This window comes from Barbatula barbatula (assembly GCF_947034865.1).
Source record: "Barbatula barbatula genome assembly, chromosome: 20".
In the NCBI taxonomy this organism is placed as follows: domain Eukaryota; kingdom Metazoa; phylum Chordata; class Actinopteri; order Cypriniformes; family Nemacheilidae; genus Barbatula; species Barbatula barbatula.
In genome coordinates this window covers 20,163,829-20,183,808 of record NC_136783.1, presented here as the reverse complement: position 1 = coordinate 20,183,808, position 19,980 = coordinate 20,163,829, and the positions used below count along the sequence as shown (strand labels likewise).

Below are 19,980 nucleotides of genomic sequence, written 5' to 3'. Positions count from 1 at the left end.
AATTCTGCCGTAGAAATGAAACGTGTCTTAATGTGCTTCTTTTGTACGCAGCTCACTAGATTTTGAAACGGAGCCACAGAGACACCGGTTACGACTGTTACCTTGTGCGCCTGTGCGAGCTATAGGGACACAGGGAGAAAAATAATACGCGTCATTGACATGTGCTCACGTCAACACACATACAGGAGACACACTGCACGGTGTGGGACCTGTTTCTGTTCTCCTACTGTTCGCTGAATAGAAAGAACGTCTCGTGTGCTTCAGTGCATTAACAAAGCTAGAATCACTTGGGAACGGTTGTAAAAATACACAACCGCAGGAGAGAAAATATTTTCAATTTTAGACAATACAACCCTTTATAAAAGCAACCATGGTAAGGATAGTTTCTGCTTTTTGATAGTTACAAATGTGAGAAGTAACATAGCACACTTTTAATTTCGTAACAAGAATTTTTAAAGAAAGCTAGCGTTACCATGGAAATATTTGAGGGTGCTGTGAGGCTGCTATACACACATTTATAGACAAATGATGAGGTTGATACTTACTGCGCTGTCCACATAAGCTTCAGTCCATACTGTGTCATGTTCATGGTCAATGACTTTCGGTCTGCTCATCACATGCAAATATCTCATGACGTTCTCCTGCACGTCTGCCAGCGTTGAGATCTGACTGAAATAACCTGTTCAAAACACACAATTGACAACATATGTAGAACATATTATATATATATATATCCCTGTACAAATTGTAAACTGTAAAGAAATGTTAAAAAATTACAGAATTTTCAACGAAAAATACATAAAAAAATTTAATATTACAGTTTTTGTACAGATTTGTTGTGTATTTTTTGAAATACAATCAAAACCCGTAAAATGACAGAATAAGAAAGCAAATTTACAAGAAAACAGGAGAAATGTAATTTTTCCAGTGTATTTCTGGCGCCCCGGCTGTAAGAATGTTTATCATTTAAATACGAATAAAATTACTGAAAAAGACAAGAAATTTACAAGAAATATGTGGAAAACATTTTAATATATATCCTTATATCCTATAATTTTACATGAAATTTTCTTTATGGTATATTTCTTGCAGTATACTATATTATTGAACAGTAGTGGATAAAGGTGATGTCTAGTTTTGGAAAAATATTTCTTCACCTTTTATACAAATATATTATTGAAGTTGTTGCATGCGTTAGAAGTTAAGGATGCTTACTGTAGTTTGCCAAATAATTTTGTCAAATAAATATCTTAAACAATTTGTGTTTTCTCCATTTTGTACCATTTACTTGGTATTTTGCTGGTTTAATCGGACGTGAGGTTTGTTGCACAAATATGCCCTCGCTAAAATCCACAACTGTATTAAAGTACATTACAAAAGTTACCTAATCAGATTCACTGATAAATCACATGGAAATCTGAAATCTGCATCAGCACAACTCAAAAGTCAATCTTTTGCATATTCTACACATCTTCCATCTTGTGAGTTTATTAAATATTTTAGTTATGCTTTCTCTGCTCCATTTAACACATTTTACCACATTTACATTTTGTCTAATCTCTCACCAAATCTGCAATAAAATGTGTCAAAATAAAAAAAGCATTATCTATTAAGTAGAAGTGTTATAAATAAATATGATTTAAATGATCACAAGATGCATTCAAATGTTTTCAGATTCCCTTTATGAATATATTATGCAAGGAGTCTTCTGTTAACAACATCCATTTTGCAGTGTAGAAAATGCACAAGATTGACTGCAGTGGCTCCAGGTGCAGAACTAGCGCCCGCGTGTGCCAGTTCCTCATTCTGCGTCCAGTCATCCGTGGAAGGTGCACATGGGAGTGATCAGCGCTGAGCAGCCACAGGAGCCCATCTGACAGGAAGAGTGATTTCCCTTAAGTTGAACTTTGACCTCTGCGTGTCAGCTCTGCGAGCTGAGCCAGTGCCCGTCACACTCCCATCAAGCACTCAACACCCGCCTGATTTCCTACAGCCCTCAAATCGATAAAACCCACAGCGCTGGCGCTCTAATGCGCCGAACTGAACCTTCCCTGCTCCCGTAAATCCAGCCAAGATAATTAATGAACTAATTAGCAGGAATTAAAATCAAATGTGAACCATCATTTAGAAAATAACTTAAAAAGACACACAAACCTTTATTGGCGCACGCCATCCATTTTAGGTTATCAGCGAAGGCAGATTCCCGACCAATCAGGTAAGGGAATATTCGAACCTGGGAAGGAAAAGGATGAATTTTGTCATCTCATATAGCACGGATATGTTTTCCCCAAACGGATGCATTTGGGAACAAAGCCTTTTTGTCTTTAGACTAGTCACACACAGCAGATTCTCTGTATAACTCTGAATTTAAACCCCAAAATCTGTTCATTCCCCACAATGCAATTTCCAAGTGTCATATAAAACCTGATAACTTGTCTGCTCATTGGAAAACAACTGCCTCGCCGCATTTACTTAATTGCACAACTGGTGCAACAAATAAGCCAGGATAAATGTTTGCCATATGTCGAAAGATTCATTATTTTATTCATCCTGTTCAGAAACACAACGTATTTCAATCTGATCTTTTCATTTATCCCCCAATGTTCCCCTTTTCGCTCTCCGCTGCTCCATTTCTCAGTACATTGCTTCTGTCGTCCATGTATAAATGGTTTTTGATTCCAACCAATATTGCGCGGTTACACCGCAGTGGGCCAGCGACAAATCACACATGCACGCTTCTGCAGGCTGTAAAAATGTATTTCACCCCCTACCGAGAACATGAGACGCATACTTACAGACGCAGCGAATGCAAGCGTGCGGGAACGCATCTGCTATGGTAAACTGTGGCGCCGCGGGTTCACGGGGTGAATAAGGTGACTGATTCAGCATTGCCAGGGGCAGGTACATGTGTGAACTATCCGAATCCGTTTATTCAACATTTTTTACCCCTGCGTGTTTGAAGTGTGTCAAACATACCACGGCTCTCATCAACTGAACACAATTCCTCAAAATGTCAACACTTTCTCAAAAGGGAATTCACGTCTTGTGTAGGGGCGACTATATGAAAGTTACACACACGCTGTGTATAAAGTGTGTATGTGGAATAAAATGTATGGCATGAAAAATAGGTTATCAAAGTCTAAAATACATGAAAATACTACAGGTTTGCTTACAAATTGTCTTTATAATAAAAAAAAATTGACACTTTAAAATGTTTTTGTATTCTTGAAAGTTTTCTTTATTAAAATTTGTATCTTTACCTTGCGGTCGGGTAAGTTATACTTGGCGAAAACCTCGTCATACATCTTGGTAGCACCATCTGTGACCAGCATGATCGCCTGACTACACGAACTTCCACGACCGGTCTGATTAATCTGAACACAGAGAGAGAGAGAGAGAGAGATTAAAGAGAGAATGAAAGGGAGAGACTATTACAATAATTCATAACAGCAAAACAAATTGGCTACAAAAACAAGGATTTAGCATTAAGAATGAATGAATATCACATATTAAACCAGCATCAAATAGCTTTCTTAAAAATGTAATCACACGCTTCCGTTTAAGAAAAGAATCGATATCGTTGGGGGGAAATTGTAAATAAGAGACATGAACAAGACAATAATAATCTGAGTGATGCATGCAACTACATCATCAGCGTTAAAGAGGCTTTAACAGATGCTCAGGAGCTGATGCGTGTGAGAAAGCTCTATGCTGTCTCTATTCTGTATTAACAAATAGATCAAATCCTGGACGCAATATATACAGTACAGTTGCTCCAGCCATCTTTTGTGATTCAGTGTGCTCAAGAAAATCTGAGTTATCAGTGTCAAGATTAGCTTTGAAATAGTGTTCAGGTATGTGTGCGGAAATAATTTATAAATGAGTTATCAAATATTTCTTAACAATTTTTTTCTGTTCTGTTTTGTATGTAATTTGACTTTTCCTGTTATAAATCAGTTTCAAAGATTCTACGCGAAGATTTGCCGATAGACCAGATCATAATTAAGGTTTAGATTCACTTTACCAACTTAACTGCGATGCAGTGCATGGCGTCATTCAAAAAGTTTAAAGACTGCAGCATCCCCCCTTTTTTTTTTACTTTCAACCAATCAGAAACAAACACTGCATGCGGACATTTAAAGGGGCCGGACGCTTGGTTTTTACGATTACCGTATTAATGGTCTGGCTCTAATGAATGTGACAAATACAGATATAACCTCCTGTTTTCTCCCCTCCTCCCTGTTTCTGCAAGAGTAGCGTCCTGAGAAAAGAGAGATAAAGGGTGCGACTGGACTGACTTTGAGCGCTATCCCATTCGCAATTGCCTTTTATCATCAGCTTATTAATCAGTGCTGCCAATTACCGCAATTAATCACGGGGAGGGATAGAGGTGTCGCAGCGAGGGGCGGTATAGAGAGATCGGTGCAGCAAAACACACACACACAAACACACACACACACACACACACGATACTGGACCTCTGGAATCTCACGGCTTCTGTAATCTTCACTCACCTCATTTAAGATAGTAAACGCCTCACTCAACGCATTGCCCAGGAGTCCGATTCCTTTAGCAAATAACTTGTCCAGGTGCTCTTTAAAGTGCTGATAAATAAGAACACGAGAAATGCCTTTCAGATATGTTTCACTGGCCCTAATTTCATTTAAAATGAGGTAATTACTGAAAGAACGTGAACGATTATTTAAGAAAAGAAGGACATACATCCTTATTAGTGCTGTCAGCTTGAACCAGGGTTCCGTTCAGACAGGGTTCCACATAATGGACTTCCTGATTGTACTGAGAACACACAATAATGAATTAGATGCAGCCAACAGTATTTCAAGTTTATAAGGTTAGTTTAGCTTTCATGGGTCATATCGTGAAGAATTGCACTTTGTATTTTGAAATAAACTTCTTTTAAATCTGTGCATTTTAAAACAGAAAAGTTTCTTTACAAAAAAGATTTCTGATATGAGAAGAAACTGTCTTAAAGGCACGCTAACAAAAAACTGTGCGTCCTATAGACCACTTCATCAGACACCCACACGCCTGACCCCCACTTGTGATTAGCTAATGTCTAATAATAACTATTTTAATTTAATTTAATTTAAGTTCATATTCATATGAAATTGCTTTCGCAGTCTAAATTTAAACTACTGAAGTTTAACCAAGTAACGTTCTCTACTGTTTGTGAATTTGTAGCGGAAGTTAAGACGGGGTCACAAAAGTGTGCATGCGCTGCAACGTCTGTTTATGTTGTGAAGATGAAACCGTCTATAGACCATTTCAGAAGATGTAAACAACACTACACAAACGCTTGAACAAAATACAACCAACAGAACATTCTTAACCGAATCAAAATATTAAAAATATCTTTAAGATTTAATTAGTTATGTGAGATGAAATCAATTAAACCAAAAGTGTAAAAAATTTAACCAGTGTTTACATATTGCGAAGTGGTCTATAACTGGCCAAAAGTTCAAAACTAAATGACTTTTTTAAATAATTAAAAAAAATTTTTTACGTTTTTCTTACTACACACCAGGGAAAGCAATTAATGACTTAAAAGATATGACCCCTTCACAACATGGGAGTTGCTACCATGGGGGTGCTAAGCACCCGGTAATGAGAACACATTATAGATGGACTGTAATGTATTTTTTGTGTTGTGGAATTTTAACATAAATAAATGAACGGGACAACACAGGGTTGAGGTAAAAGTAACACTAAATGTGTTGTCCTTAACTAGACACCGAGTGTAGATATTAGTGAGCATCCTCTTCTGTAACCTGGCCTGTATCACACCAATGCACACCATTCGTCTGCTGTACATCTTTCCCTTTGTTCAGCTCACCGCGATAATATTGAAGTAGTCATCGTCCCCCAGCGTGTCCAGTATGGACGCGACGGTCTGTCGAGCTATAGTGAGTCTTAGACCCTTCATACTGCCACTGACGTCCACCAGAATCACAACGTCTTTTGGAGACGTGGCCGCCTGGATATACCTAAGATAACAAACACCTGGAATGAGGAACTACTGCAACTACAAACTCTCAATAATTTGAAAACATTACAAAATATATAATGATTACTGTATGTTTCATACCATTTTCTATTTCTGCAGTCAAAAGAGATGACACCGTGTTCATCTGGATGCCACTTCACACCTTCACACAAGCATAAGGATATATGTATATATATATATATACATACATTTCACAGATGGACAAATATTTTTCTATTCAACTAAATAAACTTACATTCAAAAAAATGACATTTATAGGTAATCTCAATTAAATAAAACTGCGATATCTAGGTACTGTCACTGTCCTCAAAAGAGAAGTTCAATTCTTCCATGTTCATGAGAATCCCATAATAATTTCTAATGGTTTATAATAGTCTCTGTAGTAACAGCGGTACTTGGCACAAAGTCGTTAAAGCCATTTAATGCATTATTCTTCGCAGACTCTTTAGTTAGAAATCAAATCTCTGCACATCTTTGCAGTCGAGTTCTCTGCCCTCTGTTTAGCACAAATAGATAATATATGTAAATTCAGCGTAATGCTACACGATGTAAATGCGCTGGCGTAACAGAGCTCCAGCCGAGGCTTTGATTAATGGAATGAATTTCCTTTATGTCCTCTCTGGTGGTCTGTAAAATTAAAACATTAGCAAAATCACCGGGTTTGATGCCCATCCATTTCTGGTCTGACGCGGTGCGCACATTACACACCTGGGTATTGTCTGAAGAAACCTTTGGCGCTTCCGAAGTACTGCCAAATGAGCGAAGGGTCTCTTTTAAAGTTATCTACGAAAACTTTGTTCAGAGCTTCCGACCAGTAGACGCCATTAACAATGTCGGGATCTAAAAAGACAAAAGCAAGTCGAGATAAATTCATTTGATCATTTGCAATCACAGCTGAAACTATTTAACATTTCACCCTCGTTTCATTGCATTACAAGCTCAAAGTGACGCACTAAAATCCCCCCGTCCTGGTCCCCCCTCCTGCTCGGAGTCTCGACTCCATAAAAAACCTCTCGCCTTTGTCCTTCTCTCACGAAGTGATGCCATTGAAAGGCCATTATGGGCTAGCACAAAGGGACGAGGTGCATCTAGCCTTCATGGGGTTTTCTATATCACAGAGGTACAGCCACTTTAAGAGTGATTACTCTCTTCTCATCGAGCTTGTCGTTGGGACATTGAGCCCTTGGCTTTGTTCGCTGCGGCGTCCCCAGGTACTTATTGACCCACAGGAGTGCGCTGAAACTGAGGAGTCTGTTCTCGGATCAGTAACTTCAGAATGACCTGAGGTGCTTGGCTATTATCACTGATCTGTAACACGCATACTGTACTTTCTCTACCTTTCATTCGACAATTTTTTTTCCAGGTTGCGTTTTCGTCCTCTCCCTCGGTAATCCACACAAATGACAATAGAACAGATGCCATAAAGACAGCATTTAACAGTATGTCTATATTTTTTATACTTTTATCCAAAGTGACTTACCGTGCATTCAGTGTACCATGTACATTTTTGATCAGTATTTGCGTTCTTTGAGCAGCATGAACAAATAGCAAGTGTGTTTAAACAGACCGCTTCTCTTTTGGATAACACATCAGGACGTCATTGTCCTGCTGCTCGTGAGAGATCAGTCACATGGCACACATGGGGGATATCTGTGCCCACCTGAGTGTCCAGGTGCAAAGATGGCACCACCATATTTCCAAACCACTGCCATTGAGATGAATGACAATCCTAACAGATCGCTCACTACACAACCGGGGACGATCGCACACCACATATTCTGTATGCCCAGGTAAAAGGATGTATTACCTTTATTGTACATGTTGGTTGGCACCTGCACCACGCTGAGGCTGAGGTTGACCGACAGGTTATTAAAATGATCATCAGGCTCCAGGATAAACTCTCCTCCGAGCTCCACGCTGTTCCCATCATCATCCACCTCGTTTATCAGCACTGCGTTGAAATACTCGTACTGTGCGGAAAAAAAGCACAAGTATCTCACCGAATCAGAGCTGGAGACATTGTTGAGATCTGTTATGAAACTCTAGAGGAGATTATTACAGATTTAAGATTAAAAATTATCTTTTTTAATTGATATTTGGGTCATTCTATAAATGTGGATACATTTGGCATATGGAAATGTCCTCAAAAAACAAGTGCGACTTTACATTAAACCCTTACTGAAATACTTATTCTGTTACACAATGCACAGGGTTACCTGGTTTTGAATGTTTTACCTTTACCTCATATTTTTAATCCACTCACGTCACGTTTGCTTTTTTAATCAATATTTGGGAAAAGAAGACCTACCTACTAGTCCACAGACTTCTATGACTACACGACATACAAATTATGTGAGATTGAGACAATCATTCCTTTCTGGGAGAAGTTTACCTAGTGGGTAGCAGAGTTGACTGTCGTTTCTCGGACACACATGAAATAAGAAATATAACAATGAAAACTATGTGAAAACAAATGTCTTGTTTGTCTAATCTAATTGAATGCAAAACTAGGAAATACATTTATATTTGAGGTTATTTTTCTGTTTGAATACAGAGTAGAATGAGCAACTTTACTCATTATTTAACGAGTTTTCTTTTTTCTTTTCTTTTTTTAACTTAGTACTAATGAAGTGCTCTTGATATATATTGATAACTATGTATTAAAAAATACATCCCATGGACATTAGATGTACTTAACCTACAATTATAGAATGATCCATTTGCATAAAGATACATAAGAGATGTATCATGAATATACAAATGACAAGAAATTTGCATAAAGGTTTGATATTGTGTGATGACAATGCATTAAAATTTTACTTTGTTTGCTCTAAACTATTTGTTTATAAAAAAGTTTAGGATCTAAGATTTAAACATTCAATAAATGTTATTAATAAAACAAAAATCAGGATGTTGATAAAAAAACCTCTATGCACCATCTATATGAAAAAGCTGGATTAAACCATCAGAGCTGTTAAAAATATGTTAGTTCACAGATATATAGCACACACAAACATTTTATAGCGAATACACCGTGTGCTGAACTATAAGAATAACATTTGGTGTATGTCCAGAGGCGCCGCGTGATTAAATGGCCACTCACTGTACCGGACCAGAGGTCATTCTCTGAAATCAGGCGATCTGTAAAGTGAATGTATACTAACACTTTTAAACAGTGTGTGTGCGTGCACTGGATTGCTAGGGAAAAACACTACTATTGGGAAAACGAGGAGGGGGCATCACTACAAAGCCCAGCAATGACAGCTCATACCACGGCTGGGCGCCTCGGTTATACACCCCTGGGGGGTGGGGTGGGGTTTGTGAAGTGGAGAGGAGAGGAGCGATGGAGAAACGCTCCACACTCAGCATTTCTGACAGCACTGCGACAAGCGTTTGAGGGTTATCAACAAACAACAGCATGTGCGGCGGACCTCTGGTCTCGGTGCGTTCTACGACACGGTCAGAATGTTTCATTGAGACTTTTATAACATTCACTCTCTGTTAGAGCATGAAGTGAAAAGTGATGAGGTTTTTTTTAAAACCCGATCAATGTCACATACCATTTCTTCTTGTTATATATAGTTTCATTTTTGTCCATTTCACCTTTGCTGTGAAAAGTTGACTAAACATTATTTTGATTAATTAAATTTACAAGTATCCGCGATAAGAAGTCAAATATAAGTACATAAAGAAATGATAGTTTTAAAAATTTTATACAGTTTTACAACAAACACTAAATGTAAACTCTGAAATAAGCATATTTTAATAAACATCTTTGGGTTTAATGTACTGTTTAGAAACTGTTTTAGTACTTCTTTATTCTCCTGTAAAGCCCCTTTGTAACAATGCACATTGTGTAAATAATATTGAATTGAATTTTATCACATGGTTACTTTATGACATCAAAGATAGCCATTGTTTTCTTGTTATGTAAAAGCTACACGAAGCAATACAGAGGCTGCAAATGGACTCACTATAATTAATATGGGTGTTTTATGAGTCGTTGTAAAAGCATTCCAATAAATATGAGAATCATTGCATGAATTCATTATTGAGGGGGATACTATTATTTTTAACGTATTTTGCTTCAGTGAATTTTCCATTTGTCCCTGAATAGCGCCAATGGCCAACATGGAGTCATTTATCTTAGTCGGAGTGCGGAGTCCGGAGGGGAGGGGGCATTAATATATATATAAATATAATTCAATTCAAGAACCATCCTGGAGGTCACGTACAGAAGATCTGCATGAAGCTTATGTCAATGAGTTGTGTCCTTTAAACCTCTGTTCTATTCTATTCCATGAAATAAAAGGTTTTACTCTATTGTTATCATTACATTCAAAGCATCACACTATCATTTTAGTGTCTTTATTTTTGGTATATGTAAAAGTATCAGAGCATTAGACAGGTTAGTGCTTTTCTGCAGTTTCTGAAGCGAGATCTGTCCATGGTCCTGAAATCTTTCTACATTCTGTAACCCTGGAAATACATACAGTATATGTATAGTATACATACTCTCTTACCTGTAGGTCGGGGTTCTCCTCATGCTGTAAATGAGCCTCCTCTGCTGCTTCTACAAGCCTCTAAACATGATTGACACGACCGTAAAAAACTTAGAAGAAATGATTGACAACACATACAGTACACACATCCTGATGGGCTACATTGGCGTAGAGCATCAGTTTGAGTGTGATATAGCTGTTAGATAAATGCAAAACATTCAATTTTCATGCATTTTTTTATGTGCATACAAAAGAGGTAAAAATGGTGCATTTTAAGAAGAGCATGTTAAAAAGCTCTTATTTAAATGTGCATGGACTGTATGTGTTAATATTATAGCCTAAGCTAAATGTTTAGATATTTATATTAGGGAGAAGTATTGTATATTATTTATTTATAATTTTTTTAGACGATGAGACTTGCAAACAGGTTATATTATGTCACTGGCGCCTTGTCCCCTTGCGCCTGACACGTGAAAGGACATTTTTTTGTCGTCATTGAAAAGTGCCGGCTTGCATTCTTGCTTACACGGCGGTATAATTGCTTCCATTCCGCAAAACGCTTTAGGAAAAATAATTAATATCTGTCGCATTTCGAGGAAATTATAGCAACATGCAGTAAACAACAAGGCTTTGTGCCAACTTCACAAACACCCTCCAGTGATGTATATAAATATATTTACTCGGTGAACATTTCAAAATGACGTTATATTTCTGAAAAAAATATAAAAGTAGTAAAATAATAATATTCTTGTATCGAAACACGAATGGGTTCAATAGCATTTTTTCGCATTTAAACTATAAAATGTTAAATTAAAATGAATTCGTACATTTTTTTTGTATATCGCCTACTTCAAAAATATACAAAAAAAAGCACAACAGATTGCATGGTTTTATCAGAGAACTTTGGCAGTACAAAGTTTGTGTTCAACTTAGATCTACATACCGAAACCGAAACGTCTAAAAAGATGAAGTGCATTTACAGAATAATTTCAAATGAAATGTATTCAAATTTAGCAATATACTGTGACGTAGGCCTGGTCAAAATGGCATAATTCCTTCAAATCCGATAAACGTTTATTTTGCACAAATATACGTGCATCTACACTATTTTATAAAATCAGTGAGTAGTAAACTGCACATGCATGAGGTGTAATTCATGGGTTTTACTTTTCATGGTAAACCGACTCGGTTGCATCATAAACTTAAAGGGAGAATGGCGGTATGTATCTGCAGCAGTTAGATAACACTATCTCACCGACACACTCCACGCACGGACAATTACTGTCCGTCTCTCTCTCTCTCTCTCTCTGAAGAATAACGACACGGCAGGTTGTAACGGGAAAATCTATATGGTCTTCTATATTGAAGCAAGAAGCTTTAATCGAGATGCGTTTTATACGTCAGTAACAAATAACGTTGCGGTTGAATCAAATACAATAAATGGAAATGCGGAATAAAAGTTTTTTGCACGTAGATGTGTTGTAAATAAAGCCTATTTTTGGTCCAGTGTTATTATTTTGCAATTGCATGTTATTAATTTAGTGACAAAATCAAACTAGATCCATGCAGAATTCGTTTTTCTCCACATAAGAAAGTGCCTGTAAATAAGTGAAGACTTACTCGTGTGGCCTCTGCTTTCTTCCGAAACATCTCCTCCATATTTTGAGCCAAATTCTTCACCAGTTTTGCGCCGTCGATCTCCTCAATGCGCACCGACTTCTCGTGCTCTTTATATTTCTAAAGAGAAACCAAGTAGACTTAAAATTGTGATTGCGTTTTCAAGACTGGATTTACACAAATAGCATATATTATACATTTGAAAAAAAGGCGCACAAGCTTTATAAAACAGAAAGGTGAGCAGTGACAAAAAACGTATTTAACGTATACGCAAAACACCAAGTAAACCCAAAAGTAAATGCAATCTGCTTTTTAAAAACTAAAAAAATCACCTTGTAAATTTTAAGTAAAACAATGTTTAAAAGAAAATACTACTTTTAATGTGAAGCTATACGCGATGTGTTTTTTCTGCAAGATAATGAAAACGCAAATAGTTTGAGATGAAAGGCAATAATTTGTGCTTTTATTCTCAAATGCTTTTGCATATCAATATTTAAAGAAATGCAAAGAATGACTTACAAACATTTCCACGATGCAACAAATAAAAAACAACATAGGCTCTACAACCCATAAAATCAACACATTTAATACCAAATGTGTTAAAAAATACTAAAGTTCTACTAAGGTCTTGAGAGATAAAGGTAGTTGACCCATAATGCTCTTCCTTTTTGTCTAATGGCTAAAGTGATACACTGCAAACAGACACGAGCTTAAAAGATCAATGGCCAGTATGACAGCATCATTTGTCTAAGATCAGTAAACAGTGAGCGAGTGCCAGACATTTATGCAAATCTGAAAGAAACAGTCGTGTGTGGCAGTGGAGAAGGACAATGTGGACAGACAGGGGGGCCGGAAGAAAAGATCTCCACAAATCTCTGCGGTCTGCGGTTTGCATTGTCTCTGCGTTAATACAGCTGTCGACTGAGTGCCACAAGTCTCCAGATAAGCTTGCGGTCATGTGGTCCTCTCTGACAGACTCCTCTGATTGGCTGATAAGACCAATCCTCTCTTGTTAATGAGTTCAGGCTTGTCCCTGTAATTGGTGGAAATGCTGCTGCAATGTATATTATTGGTGAGGGAAAGGCATTGTGGGTTTGGAAGAGGGCGTGGCTTCCTGAAAGGGCCATGCATTGTTGGAGGGTAATTGAAATGGAGTCAGAATTCAGGAGGGAGATAATAAGTTGTCAAGGCTCGGTGCGTCAGGATAATGAAGTACACTTTAGACAACGCTGAGTCTGCAGTATGAGATGCACCTGAAGCAACAGCACGCACTGGGTCTCAACCCCTGCAGTCCTTTCCACATAAAAAAGAAGCTTCTTGTAGTCAAAACTGATGTATGCAATATTCAGCTTTCTTCCAGGATGGCACGAAATGCACGCGAGCAATTAAAAAACATGCAGGAAAAAACATGTTTCTAGGAAGCAAAACAGATATGCATGCACGTCTCACTCAGCTCACAACACAGAATTTAATGGAAACACACCCTCGCACATGTCAGCCCCCAAAACACCCCCAACGCACACAGATCACAGCATCACGCCGCAAATTACCCCTTTAAGAGGGAGACTATGGAGAGTTATTGAGGCGGAACAGTTCATTTCACGCCTGTCCTGGCTCCCCACCCCTTACCCGGCAGCCTCCCCAGACCCGAAAAGCCATAATCAGAGCCGTTAATACTGCATTCATCAACGATCGTCCTAAAACGTACAAACAAAATACTCCTGGGCAGTGTACCAGACTCCTGCTACTCCCTGTTTTACCAAACACAGCCTTCTCGTGTAAACCCTTACAAGGCACTTCGGGGTTTAATATTCGCAAGATGCAGCAAAACGATTCACTGTAAAGATACTTAATGGTATTGCAGTTGTACAATCTGTTATTTTGTTGATGTGGATATTTCAGAAAAGAGACGCTATCGGAAGCAACAAAGGGTAACGTATGGTTGTTTTTTTCTCTTTGCGTAAAAATCAGGTAATTTAGCATAACAAACTTGATGATCGTTCTTAATGAAGCGGCCTGCTGCCTCATGCCTGATGTTCTGCTGCCAGCTCCTCAGTTTATTGGTCCTGTGCCCCACCCATCGGTCACGCCCATTGAGCAGGATGATGGGAAATAGTGCAAACATACACAGAAACGGCAATGAAGAGAACACAACAGGTATTAGACATTATGATGTGGACATGAAGAAGCGTCTTGGCTTAGTTAGTTGGTGGTGATATGTTGCGTGATAAAAGAAGTTTATTATTGACACTTAGGTTTGAGAGGGTGAAATGTATTTTGGATTTCAATGCTTGACCATGAATTAAAAACTCACTCTTATGTCTCTTCTCCTAAAACTAAAAATATTTTTTTGTGGAAAAATGCACAATACAAATACAGTGGTCTTGGTGGTAGAAGGCTGCACGCGTTTGTGTCTAACCCCAAATCTCTTTTTGAGTCAATTAACATTGCTGCTATTTCCTTAAAAAAAGTTTGATGAATGTCTTTGTTCTGATGAACACGGAGAAAGATATTTGGAAGAAGCTTATAACCAGACAGATTTTTTATATAGGAAAAGATACAAAAGTGCCCCTGAACTGTTTGCTGTCATACATTCTTCAAAATGTTAATTTTGTTCTGTTGAAGACGAAAGAAGACAAGTCATTTTTCCTACTATGGGAGTAAACTGGGGGAAGACATCTGTCTGGTTATAAGCATTCTTCCAAATATCTTTCTCCGTGTTCATCAGAACAAAGACATTTAAACAGATTTGGAAATATTCAAAGGTGAGTAAATGATGACAGAATTTTCATTTGTGGGTGAAGTCTCCCTTTAACACCTTGAAATCTCTTACAAGGAAACTGCTAAGGTCTCAGCTGTAATGCTCAAAGAACATATTCTCAACCGTCTCATTCATTTGCTCTGTTTTATAAACCTAGTTCAGTTAAAGAGTCACGTACACACATTCTGTGAGAAGGTAATTACAACGATAATATGTGCACTGATGGTGAGAGCTCTGCTCTTATCTCACACCAACAGTGAGAGGCTTATTAATACTTCAGACAGAGAGAGAGAGAGAGAGAGAGAGAGAGAGAGAGAGGTTTATCTCAAAACATTTATCACTGTTTTGCCTTCAATGGAAACAGAGAGGAAATGAAGTGTGTTCTGTGTGTAATGCCTTTGCATGCATTCGTACAGCAACACGCTATACTTGTTTATTGAACAAAGAACCAGAAGAGATTTTTATCTGCAAACATCAGCCGTCATGTCCCACAAGCAATCAATAGATATGAACTTTAATATTGCATTTTTAGTATTTGTGTGCTTGGATTATCTCTCTGTCCCTCTCTGTTATTGTGTGATCCATAGTACAAAATTAACATGCAAAAAATTTAAAAAGGAAAGACAGAAACACCAAAAGACACCACGGTGCACATACAAATCTAAATAGCATATTTTTCCCCATGAATATGGTTAAAATTTAAAATCTTATAAACAGATAACCCAGGTGAAGGGATAAGCTGTCGTGTGTCTTTTCAGTATGCTTCTAATGCCTCGTTTTACTGAATTTTTCGGTTAAATTTAAAAGCACATCAGTTTATTTATTCGTTCGAAAAACTCGAACATCTGATGCCTATAAGCAACCACACAAACAAAAAATGACAAAGCCTCTACAAAATGACAGAAAATGCTCAGTTCTTACTGTAATATCAACTGCCACCGTGTGGCTAAAGCGTAGTACTGCACCTTACTACGTATTACACATTTACACCAACGCGTGTTCAGTTATTCTGTTTGCCTCTTCCATCATGTTCTATACAAGTGTTTAGATATGAAAACATGAAAAATACAGATCGGGGGAGAGAAACTGTGTTTAATGAGCCTTATCAAAAAACACACCCCTCATTCACACTCACAGCAGGAAGTCTCTGATCACCATACACCTGAATGTTGTACAGCAAACCAGCATGTGTGTGTGTGTGTGTGTGTGTGTGTGTGTGTGTGTGTGTGTGTGAGAGAGAGAGAGAGAGAGAGAGAGAGAGAGGGGGGGGGGATACCTTCTGCAAGAGCTGAGATCCAGAGTATTTTGATGCTATTGATTTTATTTCACCACCAAACGCTGAAGCCCAGAGTTTAACACTGTTGGGGGAGAAATCCATCAATCACAGAAATTACAACTCTGCCGACTAGATTTGAACAATACATGTATTCATATTAACACACAAAAGCCAATTTAATACATTATTATTGCATCTTATATGAAGGAGCACAGAGGAACTTATGGGTCACTAAGTTAAATTCGCAATCTGTGAACCTTACGATTGTGTTCAGGATGACAACTTACTGCTAGAAATGAAACACTTTACTTTACTATTTTTGAACTTTAGTTAAAACCGTTTGTTTTGATGTATTATTATGATGTATTATTATTAATATTATATTAGTGAATGAGATTTAAATGGTCTCTTTTGATATTTATATATCAACTGAATAATAAACATTAAGTATATTTTACACACACTTAGGCTATAAATAAAACCTGAAAACATTTTCATAGTTGCACTATTATGCACAGACCCGTTATATTCAATTAGCTATCAAAACATAGTTTTAACACCCCTTTCTCTCTCTCTAAATATACATTACAAATGCTGATTAAATGCATTCACTAGGTTTTATTTATAGTTTGCGTGTCACAAAATGTGCAGTGTACAGTAAAAGACCCAAAATTCTAAAATCCCCAGACCCTTTAAATGTCACCAAAGCCATCATTACGGATACTTTAAACCCCATCTCTCTCTTTCTCTGTATAGACAAATGGATCAAATGCAATCTCTAGGGCCTTTTTTCAATACATTTGCATCATATTCTACTCACACTGATAAGGGGATCTCCGATTGGGACCCCCGCATCTCCGCTGCTGTCCAGCACGCGCTCATCAGCCACAGTAGGAGGCAGCTCGCGCAGCGCGCGTGCATGCTCCGGTTCCGCTGCATCCTCTCGTCCAGATTTCTCGCGCTGCAACGGAACCGCCGTCTCTCTCTCTCTCTCTCGACTCGCTCAGTCTCTCCCTTCGGTGAAAACTCAGCACTGAGCGCCGGTTTACCCGAACATCTGCCCTCCTCTACCCCAGTGCGCGTGCTGCCTCCGGAGTTTCAGTCTCTCCGCCCAGCTGTCACACACCACACGTCCTCGTGCTCCTCAACATCGATCCTCGCTTTCTTTCAGCCGTGCTTTGAGGGTAAACAGCGCAGGAAACGTTGATTTAAATGCCTATAGACTGCACGCACCCGTCTGTCGGAGGTGATGGAGATGTTATGGCCAAATGTATTTCTTGCACTAATAGAGCTGATGTGATGATAAACGACACTTTCGGGTCAGCGCATGCACTAAAGGCAGAAGTTTTCGGGTGAGGACAAGTGAGCAGAAAGTGATGGAGACCGTGAGGCTCGTGAGGGAATCTGGGGATGGAGACCAAGTGCGGTTTCCCTCGTGTCTGAAGCGAGCGCGCGCACGAGACAAGCTGAATGCGAATCTTTATACCCGGCCGCGCGCATTCCTCTGATTCGCTTCGGCGTTGTTTTGAGCAATAATCGTTGCATTTGGACTTTTCTAAATGACTTTAAAGTCACAGTTTACAGTAAATGTTATGGCAATACTACAGAAATAAGTGACTGATGTAGGCTATACTCAATGTGTAAAAATGTTGCAATAATGTGATCACTGTTAAACTTACGGGCGTCTATATACCGGTATTGTCGATAACCGTGGTTCATTAAAAACATATTAAATAATAGCGCAAATAATTCAGCATTCATTTAAAGTTTTGCATTTAAGACCATGTGGTTATTGTTTGCCTGAAAGCATACAAAAACCATTTAAATAGATTGTGATATTATATAGGCCTAAATTATATTGGCAACAATAACCATTAACCGAGAATTACTTAAAAATAACATCTCAAATAAATGTCATAATAATGTAATTTCCAAACATATTTTTCATATATATTAATCTTGCCTTTTTAATATATACAAAAAAATATAGATGATATAGATATTATTTCTACAACAAAATAATCATAGTAACATTTAAAATATTGCATATCATCACCAGACTTTGATACGAGTCCTGTCCCTCAACAAAACATGATTCTGCATATTTGCTTTATTGATGTATGGGACCTTCAACCAACCAGTTGGAGCATGTTTGCTCTCTCGGCTGTTCTTCAATAGGCCATAAAGAGAAGAAAGGACTCAAAGCATGTTCAGTAGGATTTATGGCCAGTCGCTTGTATAGCGTTGACCTCCTAAACCCTAAAGCTTAACAATAGCATCCAGGAGTTAATCAGCACTCCCTCGTTCTCTTTCTCTGCTCGTCTAATTACTCCATAAGCACATAAATGATGAGGTGCATCTGTGTGTGGTACGGAGTCTGATGGATCTGTCTTAGTGCCGCCTGCGTCTGTGCAGTCATGATTGGCTGGGAATCGCATCGTACATCACACAGACGCAGCTGGAAACAGCAACTACCGAAGATGAGAAACAGCTCTCTCTGTACTGTACCGCTGCCGAGCTACTAAAAATATTCACCCCTCTAAATGGCATTTATAAGCTTCTAAGTACAAATAAGTCAAGATGTTTAACAAGACTTTGGTACGATAGAACAGCATTCTCACATTGAGATTTCTGTAGAGATTCATCTGTCATGTTTGTCTCATAAAACATTGCGTTCCACGATTTACAGTTTAAGTTATTTATACAGCACAATATGTTTTTTTTTAAATCATGTTTTTTATTAGGCTATTATGTTGTATTGTGTTATTTAGCTGTATTTTTTAAGGTATTTTAGCTTAAATAAAAACAAACCAACTGCAGTTTCATTGATATTAATTGGAATGCTCAATAAAAAAACATGATTTCTTTCAAAAAATGATCTTATCTTATTTTGTTATCTTATCTGTCATCTCCTACACACTTACAGTACAATGCTCATCGTTCTATTTGATGACAAAATACAAAATCTGCAAATGTTTATGCCAGACCTTCTATATATAATTATATATAATTTGGTTTCATTTCACTCTCTTCTTTTGGGGCACTGTAGCCTATCGTGGACGTAAAGCTATACAGTAAAGTACGTCCATTAATAGACATCTTTGTTAATTGGTGCACAGCATTTACAGGCTGCGTCTTTAACCAGAATACCAGTCAACAACAAGATTAAGAAGTTATGGGTCCTTCGGGTACAAAAGCAATAGTTTTAACAGCTCCTGAAACAAAGCCGGTTAATCCGTGCTGGAGTTCTCACATGTCTATTTTAACACAGGTCACCAAACACACGATAATCTCTGTCTTGTCTTAATGGAAGGTAAAACTCTTAGCAGGTCATATATAGTGCCGGGTAAAGTGGCACCTGGCACTCAAGGTGCTGAGAAGTTAGACTTTCAAGCTGATCAAATCCCTTACAAAACCTGTTACACATAACAGACGGTTTCAATGGACGCATGCGCCTGGCCCGAAGTTAACTTCTGGTCTGTGTTTGGTTATCGGTCTGGCTAGTGGCTAGAAATATAACAATTTATTCAATTATTTATATTTATTTATATTCACATTTTCTTGTATGTTAACTGTATTCGATTAAATGAACACTACTCCACAGGTATTGATTCTTTGCAGAGGTCTGCCGTAATTGAGGTTTGGGTCACATCACGTTTACGTTTATTGTCTTTACACAGATGCACATTTTAGATGAAGAATAAAATATGCTAAAATAGGGTACAATGTAGTGTTTTAATAAAAAAAATTTGTACAGATTTTCACCTGAACCTTGATTTATTTGCACGGAATTGTCCTT

The 19,980-nt window shown here is 37.9% G+C and overlaps 1 protein-coding gene across 1 annotated transcript in view; it reads right to left on the bottom strand.

Moving 5' to 3' along the window:
• Positions 1-17,163, bottom strand: part of cacna2d3 (calcium channel, voltage dependent, alpha2/delta subunit 3) — a 32,420-nt gene extending 15,257 nt beyond the window's left edge. The window contains 13 exon segments of the mRNA XM_079482855.1: positions 546-679; positions 2,155-2,233; positions 3,261-3,374; positions 4,515-4,604; positions 4,723-4,797; positions 5,855-6,005; positions 6,107-6,167; positions 6,734-6,865; positions 7,833-7,995; positions 10,549-10,608; positions 12,148-12,264; positions 16,182-16,263; positions 17,002-17,163. Of these exon segments, the coding sequence (XP_079338981.1) occupies positions 546-679; positions 2,155-2,233; positions 3,261-3,374; positions 4,515-4,604; positions 4,723-4,797; positions 5,855-6,005; positions 6,107-6,167; positions 6,734-6,865; positions 7,833-7,995; positions 10,549-10,608; positions 12,148-12,264; positions 16,182-16,263; positions 17,002-17,120 (1,377 nt within the window). The 5' untranslated portion in view covers positions 17,121-17,163.
• Between the last annotated feature and the right edge of the window lie 2,817 nt (positions 17,164-19,980).